Genomic DNA, 15,777 nt, shown 5'->3' on the forward strand with positions numbered 1-15,777 from the left:
TGCTAGCTAGTAGTAGTAGTTAAAGGATGAATATACAAACGTATTTATCCTAGGGAATTGTAAATGATATGTGTTATCCTTTCTCCGCCAAGAATTTTGTGTTGATATGAACTAAACTGGATTATTCCCTGTTTCTAAATCACTCCCTGGAGTAAATACATCCTAATAGCTTGGACTTTGTATTAACTCTTTCACACAAATGCATTATGAGTGCTGTCTCTACAGTTTGAGTTTTTTATGAACAGTTCTCTGGTGGCCTTTGTTGCAACCGAAACCAAATAGCAAATCAATTTCCTTAATGACCTATATTCACAAAAGCAAATCAGGAAAGCATGTGACCTAGAGCAACAAGTTTCTCTGAGTGATTTTTATGAAGTACTGCAATCCAAATATTTTCTTAATAGAGTTCTAAATGTTCTGTATTTATATCCTTGCTCGTTAATAGAGCAATCCAACTGCATTTAAAGTATTTTGATGAATTTTGACCAGATATATTAAGTGTAAAATTTTCCTCTAATTTTAGGCTGCCTCTTAAAGAAACAGCTTTAGCAAAGTTAGCACAGTTAACTTTCTCACACTGTAAAATGTCTCCTTTAAAATGACAACATAATGAGATTATACAAGAGATTTGGCATAAGAATGCCATTCTAACAAAACTTTCAGGTAGTAGCCTGAAATCTTCATTTGGTGAAATGAACACACTAATAGCTTCTTTCATGAGGCAAAAAAAGTCACAAACATTGATATCCACGAGTGCCATAGAACCAGTCTGCGTGTTTGTTTACATTTTCACGTTCCTTCTTACTGGAAATAATATGCAAAGAAGGCAATGATGTATGGCTCTATTTATGTAAGCACTGTTAAAGATATTAAACAGGAGTTTTATAAAAATCTCTTACCTAAACTTTCATAGCAAATGTTTCATAGATAAGTGTTCTCTTTTTCCAAGACATATTTTGACTCTAGAAATATATCAATAACTCTATATTTTTTTATTTTTTTAATAGATGGTGAAATGGCAAAACACTGTTTTATTCAATCAGTGAATTTTAAGGACTCCTTCATCGCGTTCCCTGTCTTTTAGCCCAATATGGAATATATCTCTCTGTCTGTTGTTAAACTACGATGACATGTCTGTAGCCATCAGAAAGAGAAGCTGGGAAGAACATGTGACCCAATGGATGGGGCTGCCTTGTAATTCTGATGGTTGTAATGCGGCATGTCATCATGGACTAGGAGCTGACAGCGTGCAGGCAATTATGGAAAAAGATGCAGCTCTAAATGTGGACCTCAAGGAGAGGTGTGTTTCACTACCAGATTGCTGTCATGGATCAGAGCTGAGGGATTTCCCTGGGAGGCCAATGGATGGCATCTCAAAGGAAGTGGATGAAACTGACAGCCAAGAAGGCGACGAGCAGTTTCTTTCTCTGGAGGCCAGCACAGAAACATTAGTACATGTTTCTGATGAAGATACTGATTCTGATCTGTATCTTATGGATGGCAAACAAATTTTGACTACTCAAGGGTATGAAATGGCAGATCACCATAGCATTGTAGGAGCAGGTCCCTTGGCTAAGGTGCTGCCAATTGTGGAAAGTCACCAAAATTCTTATAACTCCTGGGGAGTTTTAGAAACAACTGGCAAACCTGATTTATCGCCGGTGGAAGAAAGTGGGGAGAGAAAATTTGTTGGCATAAGTAAAAACCTGGAGCTTTGTAATGAGATAAACTTAAGTGAAATAAAAGATGCACCCAAAGTAAATGCATGTGATTCTTTGAATGCAAAAAATATTGTGCCTGAGAAGCAACTGCTTAATTCTGCCATAATTGCTCAGCAAAGAAGGAAATCTGACTTCCCTAAAGATGGACATGAAAGAAATCCCTGCAGTGTAGTACAAGATGAGCTCTCTGCTACTCCTTATGCAGAGAGAGGGCTGCCATTATCAAAAGCAGATTCTGGGAGCTGCCTTGCACAGCCTCCTTCCTGCCCCAGTGGAATGTCAGCTGAAAATGGCCTGGAGAAGGGTGATTTCTCAGAACATCAAAACAAAAGTCTTCTAAAGGTCAGCGCAAGAGATGGCATGCAGTGTTTACACTTAAAGGAGACTCTGGCCACCCAGGAACCAGCAGATAACCAAGTCAGACTTCGCAAAAAAAAGGTAAGACGTGCACAGAATTTTATGAATATCCTAGTTTTAATCACTTAATTCTTTTTTTTTTTTTTTTTTTGGTTTAAAGAGATATTAAAATGCTCCTCTTTCTCTGCACCTGTATAATTCACAGAATATCTTCTTGGTGAAACCATCAAAATATGTAAAAATTAAAATGCAATAGTCAATTCATTTCACTAATAATAATTATGTTTATGAGCATGCTACTCTGGAACTTCCTTTTAAGACAAAGTTTGTTTTGTTTTCTTTATTTGGAATTAAACAGCCTCCAGATCACTCATGATTGTACATTATACAGAGAGTTTCAGCTCTAGGCCTACCTTAAGAATGATCCTTAAGTGTTAGAAAGAAAGAAAAGTCATGTTATTTTTTATTTTATATCATTCTTTTGGGCCTGTTACAGTTTCCCTTCAAAAAGTATATTTTATCATCACAATAGTGGCATAAATCACATATTAAAAGCAATCTCTTCATATACACAAAGGCACCAATCCCTCCCAAAAATGTGCCAATGCTATTTGAAATTATATCCTGCCACATTCAACATCAATAAATGTTATCATGCTCTCTGTTTCATGCAACAACTTTTCTTTCACTCTTAACTAAAAAGGGGCCAATAACAGAAAAATTTTTTTATGCTGAGGCCCCTTTGAATAATCTTGTAGATGGCAAGCTCCTCCAAGGAATTTCCGAGTAAGAACTCAAGTATTGAGATGGAACTACATGAATCATGGTTCAAATAGTGAAACCTTGGCCCAAACTTGTCTTATCTTCATAATTTTTCCAAATCTTTGTGACAGTGTAGTGCTCTGTAATCCTGATATAAACCCAAGTACAGTTTCTTCTCCTATAAATCCCACATGGCTATTGCCATTGAAGAAACTTTGTAATTAGACACTTCGGTGCAACATTAGCATGTACCTCCTAGCCCCTCTCCTGATATACTATTAATCCATAATTTCAGTTATGCTAAATAAAAAACTAATGTTGTTAGTTCTGTTCACCTGGGGCTATCTGCAATAGAGAAAATATCTCCAGCTCTCTTCAGTCTGTGGTGAAGAAATCTGATTCCTATAAATTGTGGTTTTGCTAATAAACTAGATTGCTTATGTGTCATGAGTTAGTGTAAGTGAAGTCAAAGATTTTACAGCAAAAATCAGTGTGCTCAAACTAGATACCAACAGAGCATCCTGTGCTGCTGACAAACTCTCCATTCCCGTATAGGTTGTGCTAAAATGTTAATGCTTCGTAATGTTGTTATGATTGGAAATCTCAGGTTGCTTTTTCAGAAACTTCCATATATTCTACAAAACATGTTGGAGTGAATGCAAAAATGCCATAAGAAAGTATTAACTGCCCTATTTCATAACTCCCCTAAAATAAGACAAAACCTGCCCAACTGCCGACAGAAACATTAAACATTCCAGAAACATATGCTCACTACTTGGACATTTATATCAGTACTGAGAATGCCAGAAAGAATTTACTCTTGGACATGTCACTATAGCATGGTTGCATTTTGTGAGCTGTAATTGTATCTCATTTACGAGTTCTAACTTAAATATTCTATTTTAAGAATGTTGTCATTTTAAAGTGTTGTGGCATGGTCTGGTGGAGTATTTGCTTTGATTCTACAACTCATTTGGAATGCCCTGTGTTTACCAGATTAAAAGCCAAATTTTAGGTTCAAAATTTACTCTGGGAAAGTATGGTTATGGAAAAAGCCCCTACAAGTGAAATTTGGAGAATTTTATTGTCTTATTTGTTATTGAATAAGAATTTTAAAAAAGATTTTTGAGTTGGCAGTTAGCCACTTTAGAACATTACCAAAAGAAAGACCCAAATTCAGAAAGACATATGTTTAGAGATGTTCATCATTCTATTAAATGTTACTGCAAAAAAGGAAATAGTCAAAATTTTCATTACTAAGAATTTCTTTAGGTATTGTTTTTCCATAATATGGAGTGATATTCAGTCATTAAAAAGATGGGTACGATCCTTGGGCACTAACTTTGAAATATGCTCATGATACACTGTTATCTGGGGGGAAGAGTAGAAGACCTTCTATAATAAAGCATATATTCATATATAGAAGTTGAAAAAAATATAGACATAAATATAAAACTCTCTATTTGACTGAGTTAGAATAAGCACAATCTTGGATAAATAGGCACAAAGTTGTTAACAGTGCCTACTATGAGAGAGAAGAATTAAAAGGGTAGAAGCAGGGAATTTTCACTTTTTTCCCTATATAATTTATATAAAATGTGATAGAATTATGGGTGAAATGCATACAATGAACAGCAGTACAAAAATAAAATGATATTAGATCTATAAAACATTTGAATCACCTCCTGCATTAGCACAAATCTGCCCTTTTCCTATATCATCACAATTACTACTTTTATGAAATGGGGAGAAATATTTATAAAGTTTTTCCAAATGTCACTAAGAGAGTTACAATCAACTACTGTATTCCAGTTGTCAGTGTAACTACTTTAAAACAGATGAGTTTTTAGAGAGACACATGAGACACATTTTCAGGTCTGTAGGGGATTAGTTGCCAGATATGGAAAGAGTTTGCTTAATATTACATATTCTGTGTCATTCAAACTGTCAGCCATGGAGATAGCTGTAAGATGAGAGCTTGGAAAAGTGCAGTAGAATATAAGCTAATAAAATTTTAGTTAGAGAACTTTAATCAGTTCATCATCTGATGATCCTGCAAGTGAATACAATCCTTCCTTGAATTTATGAGCATGGATTTCTTTTGAGAGAATGTAATTAGGATTCTAAGACTTGGGAGTGACAAACAAACCTAACAGGAATGATCCTGAGAATGTATTGACATCGTGCTCTGGAGATATCATTGTATTTCAGGTTCAAATTATCATCCCTTAATACCTATAAGCTTTGGCACAATGAGTTTTTTGCTTGTTTTCCAATGAAGTATATCATGAAAATGGAGATATTGAAATCAAAAGAAAACCACACAGTTAGGTGCAGACATGAGAGAATGAGCCAGAACCCTGCGTGGTACATGACATGTACTCACAGGACTGGGTGGGTCCCTGGGTAAAAGAGCTGGTTAAAGGCAATTCCAAAGAAGTCCAGAGGGGGAAGACAGTCTAAGAAGTGGTCTCCTTAAACCAAATGGCATAAGAAGATGGAAAATATGTAGGGAAAGACTTGAAGTTAGATTTTCTTTTTTAAAGAACTAGGGTATTTGTTCATGATGGTGGTTTACTGATTAAAGAGAGTCCGTGATTCCATCTTCTTTAGAAACTATTTAAATATTTCCCTAAATTTTGAATAATCCTAATATTTACATAAATGTATTGACATTTTTATTTGCTCACATAAACAAGAAATAATCCACATTACAAAGCAAAATAACTCCCAAAGATGTTGCAAAATGATCTGAACTTTGAAAAGATACCTAATTCTGCATCCCAACAAAAACTCCATGTTCCAACAATAAAATATTTTCAGAAACTTATTAGTTCCTAACTAGTATTAGTTAGGCTGTAGATTCAGCTACTGTAACAGAAAGCCAAAGCAATAGTGGCTTAAACAAGATATTTCTCTCATGCTTTATTATCAGGTATAGGCAGTCCTGCTTCAACGTGGAGGCTAATTTTTCAGATCCCCAGGCCACTTTTATCTCATTGCTCTGCCGTCCTGAGCCTTTATTCCACGTTCAAATCAGTGAGACGGGGAAAGAGTGCAAGGGTGGCCACATTCCTGTGTAAAAGCAGGACCCAAATGGTGCACAATTCTTTTTCCCTCATATTTCATGGGCTAGAATTTAGTTGCAAGGCCACACCTAGCAACGAGGGGACTGAGAAATAAAGTGTGCATTCTGGGCAACCAGGGACCAGCTAAATATTCTATTATCATAAAGAAGGGAAGAATTTATAGTGAGAGACAACTCATAGTCTCTGCCATACACGCTAATAAAAATATATTCTAATACTTCAACTTCCATGTGAGACCAAGGGAAGAGATGTCTATTTGCTGCAGGATCTATATTTTCTAACCAGTATAACTCTACAGTCGGTTTGTTCGAACACCACAATTACATGGAACTTTGAATAGGAAGTGAGATATGGTAGGTTAGTATAGGTTAGAGTGAAATAGTGACACATCCCAAAGTAATTTGGGCAGAGAATAAAAAATATATTTATAGCCCCCCCCCACCCCGCCCTGAGGAGCTGGGGGAAGGTACAGAAGTGTTGGACTTCCTCACCTGGACTGGTGTTGATGTTGTCACAAACATTGGGACTGGCAGTTTGATGTGCCAAGCCCTCAATCATGGGATTTGCCCTTATGAAGCTCATTACCTCAAAGGAGAGGCTAAACTTGCATATAATTGTGCCTAAGAGTCTCCCCCTGAGTACCTCTTTGTTGCTCAGATATGGCCCTCTCTCTCTCTAACTGAGCCACCTAAGCAGGTGAACTCGTTGCCCTCACCCTTACGTGGGACCCGACTCCCAGGGGTGTAAATCTCCCTGGCAATGCAGAATATGACTCCCAGGGATGAATCAGGACCCAACATCGTGGGATTGAGAATATCTTCTTGACCAAAAGGGGGATGCAAAATGAGATGAAATAGTTTCGGTGGCTGAGAGATTTCAAAAGGAGTCGAGAGGTCACTCTGGTGGACATTCTTATGCACTATATAGATAACACCTCTTAGGTTTTAATGTATTGGAACAGCTAGAAGTAAATACCTGAAACTACCAAACTCCAACCCAGTAGTCTGGACTCCTGAAGACGATTATATAATAATGTAGATTACAAGGGGTGACAGTGTGATTGTGAAAACCTTGTGGCTCACACTCCCTTTATCTAGTGTATGGATGGATGAGTAGAAAAATGGGGATAAAAACTAAATGACAAATAGGTGGGATGGGGGGGATGGTATGGGTGTTCTTTTTTTTACCTTTATTTTTTATTCTTATTCTGATTCTTTCTGATGTAAGGAAAATGTTCAGAAATAGATTGTGGTGATGAATGCATAACTATATGATTGTACTGTGAACAGTTGATTGTATACCATGGATGATTGTATGGTATGTGAATATGTTTCAATAAAACTGAATTTAAAAGAAAAAAATATATATATTCTAATATACCGTGGCATTTTGTAAAAGAAATAATCAAGCTGCACATATGTTCTGTGATATTCATAACCTGTATAAAGGTGTGGTGCTTTAATTTCTTACTACAGAATACCTTTCCATACCAGAAAACTTTTTTATACATTGAAGTGATGTTGATCAGTTGCTATTCTACTTTCTCTGGCAAAATTCCCCAGGAGCAAAACATTATACTGTATTTTGGCTCTCTGGACAAAATTGTACTTAATTAGCTCTGACGTGTAAAAATCAAATGTTTTCTCCTTACCTCATCTTGAAAATGTCTCTGATTTGGTAAAAGCACACCTATATCTAGAATGGCTTTCTCTTTCTTTTCTATTCCCTGTATGCCTGTATGGGAAGCTAAGGGAAGCTGATGTTGAACAACGGGGGGACATTAAGATGATAGCAAATTATACAGAAAATGGAATGGATTAAGGTAGGAGGCTGGCTTGAAGAATCTGAAAGGAAAGGAAAAAATTGTCTAAGAGATAAAAACTAAAGAGCTGGTTAAGCCAAGGCCATATACCAAGATAATGTAGCAATAAATGTTGAATGAAAGCAAGTATTAATAGGAAAATTGGTTTTTTTTTTAAAAGCTCAGTATCAGTTAACAAAGACAGAAAGCATGGAAAGCTGGGTGTGTATATATAGATCCATAGATAAATTCATAACAATAGTATGATTTTGCAGTAGGATTGTGCTTGTTTTTTAAAGACACAGGCCTGTTAAGCTGATTTCATTTCCTACATCTTCTTGTATTTAAATTTTGTTTCCCTAAGTCAGGGGTTAGAATAGTTGGCACTAAGTGGAAAGTTTGGGTATAGATGGACAGCACATTCCTGTGACAGTTCTCAGCTTTATTTTTAGCAGGTTTGTGTCCCAGGTAAAGCTGGTAGTTTTGCGAGTAGCTCATTGTATGTGTACTTAGGCCTCTGAAAACTGTCAAATTATTTCATGCCATTTAAGCTGAAGATTTTTCCCAAAAGCATATTTGTAGGTATTTTGGGTTCAAGTATTTTGCTTCATAACACATATAATTTCCCTAAAACCAACTAGAAAGACAAAAGCATTTAATTACATGATAAAAGATACTAACACTAGATATAATGTCTGATAAAATCAATCACTAGTAAAGATTGAACATTTTCATTTTCAATATTCTGGGCCCTGACTTTGTATTTGGTTTGCCATCATGAGCCGGAGAGCAAAGTTCCTTACATCCTGAAGCATATAGTCCCTAAGATCAACCTGAAGTTCCCAAATAAGGCTTCTGTGTGATTAACACTGAAGGGAGGGAACAGCAGGGAGAGGGAAAGGGGAGGGAGGGAGAGAGGGAGCGATGAAGGGGAAAAAGGAGGGTGAAAGGAGCAGGAGGAAGAGAAGGAAGCAGGGAGAGGGGAGATAAGCTAAAATAGGATCCCAACAGAAGCACTGGTCATTTGCAAGCCAAGCAAGAAAATATATAGATCTTTGAAAACAGCAGACTTGTAACAGGCTAGAATCAGATCCTGTAACAACATGAGAGTTGATATCAAATCCAAGCTGAAGTGAATAGAAAAATCACCTTAAGGTCGAAGTTGTGATCAACACCAGCGGAAGTTTAACAGGGAATCGAGGAGCATGAACTTGGCTCTGGCAATTACAGAGCAAGTGGAGGCAAATCACTGTCACTCTCATTTTTACATCAGGAACTCTGAGGAGTAGAACAGCCCCCACGGACTAACAGTGCAGCCCTGATAAGCTCATATTTCAAGATCCTCAAATGTTTTCACTTCTGTGGGGCCTTCCCCAATTTCCTCTGTAAAGATAGTTGCCACTTTTCTCTATGCCCATAGAGCATGCATTCCTATTATAAGGATCACCATAAATTTATTGGAATTCAATTGGTTCTGCCACTGCTAACTAACATGCAAGCTCACTGAGGGCAAAATTTTTCCATTTCATGTCTGTACATTCAACCCAGTGCCTAAAACCCTGTTTATAAGGATGTAAATAAATGAATACCCCAAATAGATGTAAAGCATATATTTTCAAAGACAATATCAGGAATCAAGAGTCCTAGTAATAAAAGAGGCAGAAGAAATAAAATCATATAACCAAAATTGGTGACTAAACATTCCTTACTTTATAATATAATCTCCTCCCTATTCTCTGGGTTATTTCCATGCCAAAACAGTGCATGAGAGAAGAGAGGAAAGAAGGAGAAAAGAGCAATGCAAAATCTAGATCCCTGAAGTAACTTTCTATATTATTATTGTTACCCTTTGCCACAAAACAGCTGATCGAGTTACTTAGCAATATACGAGTGGCAAATGTTATTTAGAGTCTACTCAGTTGTCTCCTAAGAGTGGTCAAGAGTGGGTATAGAGGAAGAAAACATTTGAAATGTCCTCTGATATTTATTTTTAATAATTTTAATTTTTTAAATTTGTGTGTGTTTTATAACATGTGATGCATGTAAAATATGTTATAGTTTATATATAAATAACACATATTCAGTGAGGGATACACAATCAAAAAAGTTGGGAGACCATGGGTCTAGAAATTCTATACCTTCTCTGGTTAATGTCAATTTGAGGGAGCTGGGGGGTAGAGAGACTATGCCAAAAAGAATAGAGTAAGAGATTGAAAGACAAATGAGTAAAGAGATCAAGGACCATGTGTTTAGAAAGTGTCATACGATAGTGATTTTCTTTTTAATTTCTCCTTTGACAACCACATGAAGCAAGGGGATTTGCTGCTTTTTGCTTTTAAGGCAAAAAAAAAAAAAAAAACCATTCTGAAAGACAGCAATTAGATCTGAACATTTCTTGCTCCACATATTATAGAAAAAGAAAGTAGCTATGATGTGTCATGTGTTTCTGATCCAAGCAATGGCTTGGACCAAAATTACAAAGTCACATTAGTTATTAACAAGATCATTAATAAGTTCGCATTAACCCAACATCAGTTTTTATGGGAACAAGTATTCATGTACTTTTATGATGTTATTATTAATAATTAATGGATATTTCAGAGCCAACTGCACATTAGAGGCTATAGTAAGACTGAAACTGATTTAGTTTTTCCTCATGGATTTATGTTACTTTAAACCAGGACCAACTTATTAATCTTTTAATGCCAACAAAACCACCATCGGTTTTGGCTGCCTCCCTCGAAGAAATGCCAATATCCACAGGTTTGGGTAACTAGCACAGCTGACGTAGCAGAGGCCTGCCTCTGTTATCTGGGCCTTACACACATTGATGCCAACAGGATCTGCTCATTTTCTGGCTCATGGTTACAGAAATAAAGTACTTATCCCTCACTGCCAACAAGATCCCTATCCTACAGATAATTTTCTAACTGCAAAGAAAATTATAGTGCTGCATAACAGATAACCTGGCAATTTTCAAAGGAAATCTAAGCAAATAGGAAAGTACACTTTTATTATTTTTTCAGTTCTGTTTCCACACTGGCATAGGAATAAAACTAGCAATTAATGAATCTCTTCAATTTCTAAGTTCTATTTTTTTGTTAAAAGGATTTATTACAGTTTTATGCACATAAAAATTAACCCAGAAGTTTAGAGGGAAAAAAAATGTTATTATAGCATCATTATTTGGTCTAGAAAATGGACATCTTGCTCTGAACCCGATTTTCTAATCCAGAGAGTAAGCTGGGTGAGGGGAAGAACACAGCCTGACTTTGGTGGTGTTATTTAACCTTTGTGAGCTCCATATTTTTCTGAAAAATGGAATGAGTGGGTTCCACTTCACCAGATTATGAACATTACACAAGATACAAAATGTGATTAAATATCTACACAGTACCATGCCTGGAACAATCCATTTTTTAACCAAAACTTGAGGTAAAGATCTGATAGTCAAATAGCTGAAGAATTACGAACTTAAATCTGTGAATAAGTCAAAATGTAGTGGCAACCATCTGCACAGCATATATGGCCTGCATCCGTAGCTATTTCAGTTGGAAATTTCTGGAGTGCTGCATGGCCCACAGAAGCCTCACTATGGTGCTTTGCATGTAGCAGAGTGCTAAAGCACATGGACTCCAAAACCAAGCTGCCTGGGTTTCAATCTGGCTTCTCTCACTTATAACTTTGTGACCTTGTGCATGTTATTTAACCACTCTGAACCTCTGTTTTGTTTTTTTGTTTTTTTGTTTTTCCATCTGCGTAATGGGCGTAACTTGGTTGTTAGGAAGATTAAATGAGTTAATTATATGAAATAATTAAAACAGTGCCTGGCACACAGTAAACACCATGTGGCTTTAGCTATTGTTATTATTAGTTGCTTTCTGTTTGTTTTGCTAAATTGCCTTAAGTATAGATGTGAAAGCAAGCTGGATTGTCTGGGAATAATTGTGTGGGGGGAAGGCAAAGGAAAGGGGGAGGAGGACTGACAATATTTGAGAAAGAATTTAGAAAGTAAATCAAACTACAGAAAGTAAATCAAACTACATGTACACCTTTGTCTTATATTTACCTTTGTATAGTGCAACCTGGAATATATTCATTCACTCAATAAATATTTATTAATTACCTTCTCTTCCCTATGCACTGTGTATGTGTGATGGAAGATCTGAGTAAGAATCATATATGCACCCTAACCTAAAGGAGCTTACATATTAGTAGGGACATGCAAATAACAAACTTTACTATTAAGTTAAACTAACTTTAATAACTGTTAATATTAGAACTAATTGTAATAGTTTTTGAACTGCAAGTACAATAATGTCACGATTCAACACAATTCAAGACAGAGCGGTGCAGAGCCAGGAGAAGGACCCCTTCCGGATGGGGAGGGCAGAGAAGTCTTCACTCAAGTGGTTCTTGAAGTTTGCAAAGACTTTGGACTTGTGCAAAGAGGGAAAAGGAGGCTTATTTTAACTGTTCTTGTGAAATACTATTTCTTTAAAAATACACAGACTTAGGTCTTAGAGAGAAAATGAAATAAGCAGAAATTTCAAAGAAGCCGTTATGTAAGTGAGCATTTTTAAACGCTAAAGGTTTTTTAGCCAACTATTTTCTGGTGGTATGAAAATCAAAGGAGGGTGACATGGAGTTACTTCGTATGCCATACTTTAGGCAAAGTAGATTTCCATTTCTAAAAGCTTTTCATTCCAAACTTAGATGTTTAGCTAAGCCACGTCTGGGCTCACTTTTTATCAAAGGAAAGTAAATTATCTAGATTTCAACATACTAATGTGTCCTGAAAAAGGATGCTGTTAATTTGTGCCTGGGCTAGTATTTGATTAGTTAGCAGAAAAGTGAAATGAAGATCATGGAAATTACCTTGATGACTAAAACATTATTAGGAGATATACTAAAAAATGGTCCAACCATTAGAAGGTTCTATGAGCCATTCATTCCCGTTAACTCTCAATACTTTGATTAACACATAAGAATCTTATATGGAATGGTATTAATTGCTTTTTTATAATTATGAATGATTGTAACAAAGTGCTTTAACAGCATAGTTGACTGAAAACATGAGAAGGAAAAAAGCAAGGGAATAATTCCTTGCTTGTTAAAAATTTGAGTACTGAATTCAATGTTTCATCTTCCACTCATGTATTAGCCTAACCCACAATTGGAAATTTTCCTTAGAGTCACATCGTAAAGGATGGGGTGAGATATTTTCATTAGAATGCAACACATAAGAAATGTGCTTCATAAGTATCTGATAAAAGATAAAATTTCAATTATTATTTAAGTATAAATCAAAAAATGATTTAATTACAAGAGCAAAAAAATGAGTGATTGGAACTCTCTGATAGATGACAGTAGGTTCAGAGGACAGCAATGAGCAACTGTGTCATTCATCTTCTGCTGTTATTGAGCAAACTGTAAGTGTGAGAAATGTGTGCTATGGCTCAGTGTGTTGGATAACAGCCTTCGTTTTCAACATTACTACTTAAATATTATTTAGATTAAATGATACTTTATGTAACAAAAATTACTTACTTATGAATTTCTGAATGAGTTAAAATTTTTCTTAAGAGAGTTATGAAATGTGTAAAACTCAAGCCTGTAAGAGGAATACTAAGGATAAAATAAGTTAATTAACAAAAATGCTGTTTATATATTTCATTTTCAATATCTGTAATAGTCAAGTACAATCCGAGAGACGATATTTGGTTTCCTAAGACAAGTACAGTCTTTACTGGAGACGTGGAGTAGAAGAGGTGACAAAACACAGTCTGTTTTGTTTTGGCTGACGGCAGGGACAACGTCAGCAAATCTGCTAATTGTGTTCTTCTCTCACACATTTCCAAAGGTGGTAAGAACGGAAACCGGAAGTAGGCCAAGAGTTGGTAGCAAATATCACCTACAAAAAAATATGGGATGAAAGACAGAGAATTTGCTTTTCTTAGGTTCATGGAATGTTTCAGCTGGAAGAAACTTGAAACATCCTTGCATTTCACTCTCACTGGAATAATGTGGGTGTGTTGACAAGGCCAAGGGGCTGTAATTTAGGGCGCTAATAGTGGTATGTAGTGTTACCAATGCAAAGTTGCTGCCCCACAGAGAAGATGCTGAGTTGCATATTGTCATGGAAAAGGTATAATTTAAAAGTAATCAGAAAGAATTGGCCAACATCAAAATGAAACACAAACCTAATATTAAGGGTTTGTTTTTTTTTTCAGTGATGAAAGGAAATGCTTTATCCCTCTATTTCAGACATTTGTCCACTTTTCATGCAGAAAAAAAAAAACAGCTATGAGAATTTACCATTTCAGGTATATGCTGAAAAAAAATTGTGAAATGAGTTTTTAAAAATGCAAAGCAGCATCTAAAATGAAGTTTTTCTCAGCTTCTCCTGGTTCCTATTGTATTTTCATAATAAAACATTGCTCTTTCCTGAGGTATGAATTTTCATTTAATTCAGTTATTCTGTAGTCTTTCCCTGTGATCAACATAGACTTTTATCATAAATATTATCTCTGTCCACTTAGAAGTTACAAAGTGCTTTCTCTCAGATGTCCACAGTGTTTGGATTGAGGCATGATAGATTTTAAACAATCTGAAAAGTATTTCAAACAAGTTCCACATTGTGAGTAATCATTAAGGAGGCAAGGGGAGAAAGGAAGTTAGCTAGCAGATTTCAGTATAATCTTTATGCAAATGTTTCTCTTAAACATGTTAGTGATCAAGTAAAGCAATAAAGTTTTATGCTTACCATTCTCTCTAGACTAAAACGAAAAGATGCTAAATTATGTAGAAGCCTATCCTGTGCAGGTTAAAATAGAAATAAACCTATTTCTGATATTCAATACTGTATAGTCTTTCTAATCCTAAATTGCCAACCCCAACCACTGAGATAATTTATTTTTATAATAAAGAAAAAATGGGCAATAGTTGTATTGCTTACGTGAAACCAGTTGATCTTGAAACTTAACTCCTAACTTTCATATAAAATCTTCCCATTTTTAGAGGATCAAATTACTCAGCTGATGTCAATAGATAAGTCATTGCATTGATATAGGGAGAGACAAATATGAACTGCTACCCAAAATTCGGACTTCTGGCATTCCTTTTTAAAGAGCGAGGGCTGCATAATACGGACTCAGAGTTTCAGTTACTCTCCAGTTGTCACAGCAAACCTGGTACATGCAAAGTTATGTGAGGGAGGGAAGGAAGAAACTGGCAAGTGCAAGCTCAAAGGGGGGGAATTTTAATTTGTTACCAATCCATATTGCAATCATTTTAAACTTATTGTTTATGATAAGAGATTTAAACAGAATATCAGGAATAATAAAAATGGCCACACTAGGTTTTCCTATACAATATGGCTATGGGAAGAAAAATCAGCATCAGTTCCTACCAGGAAGACAATAGTAGAAGTGTTTTAATACAACTAGGAACCTGCTATAGCAAGGAACTATAAAGGAGCTTCACCGTCATGTTTCAAACACCAAGGAGATGTGGCCATGACACCAAAGGTGAATAATAACCTTGTCTAGGATTTTTATTGTTGTTCTATATTTCAAATCTAGAGATGTTATACCTGACACCACATTTTTAAGTAATTGTTACCATTTCAGCTACTTAACAATAAGTACTTGAATCTGGAAGAATTATTAGCAAATAAGCAAACATGTGCCCCTGAGGTTGCTGACCTGGCATTGCGTCCATCATTAGGCTTTCCCTCTGTCCTGGTCAGTGGGCACCCAGGTGGGAAGGAGCAGATAGGATTTTCCTGACTGTTTGCCTGAAGGGACTGCTTATGTTCAAAGTGACATATTTACCTTCTCCCAGCCTTTAGTTCTCTCTGCATGAAATTCCATTGCCACTTTGATAACACAGTTCTGCATTCCTAACCTTCTCACGCAAGGATATTGTGAAACTTTTTGAAAACAAAAGAACCAAACAGGTCCATATAATTAAGAGTGAGCTGTAAGCAATACCTGTCACTTAAATGTACAGTGCCATCCTTTCACTTAGGAAGGAGTTTTAAATC

At 36.0% G+C, this 15,777-nt stretch overlaps 1 protein-coding gene across 4 annotated transcripts in view; it reads left to right on the plus strand.

The window, feature by feature from the left end:
* DLC1 (DLC1 Rho GTPase activating protein) overlaps positions 1-15,777 on the plus strand; it is a 438,081-nt gene that overhangs the window by 17,617 nt on the left and 404,687 nt on the right. For all 4 annotated transcript variants that reach the window (XM_037831250.1, XM_037831254.1, XM_037831255.1 and 1 more), the window contains exon 2: positions 1,008-2,159. In XM_037831250.1, the coding sequence (XP_037687178.1) occupies positions 1,131-2,159 (1,029 nt within the window). In that variant the 5' untranslated portion in view covers positions 1,008-1,130. The remainder of the gene's footprint in view (positions 1-1,007; positions 2,160-15,777) is intronic.

This window comes from Choloepus didactylus, chromosome 3 (assembly GCF_015220235.1).
Source record: "Choloepus didactylus isolate mChoDid1 chromosome 3, mChoDid1.pri, whole genome shotgun sequence".
Classification (NCBI taxonomy): Eukaryota; Metazoa; Chordata; class Mammalia; order Pilosa; family Megalonychidae; genus Choloepus; species Choloepus didactylus.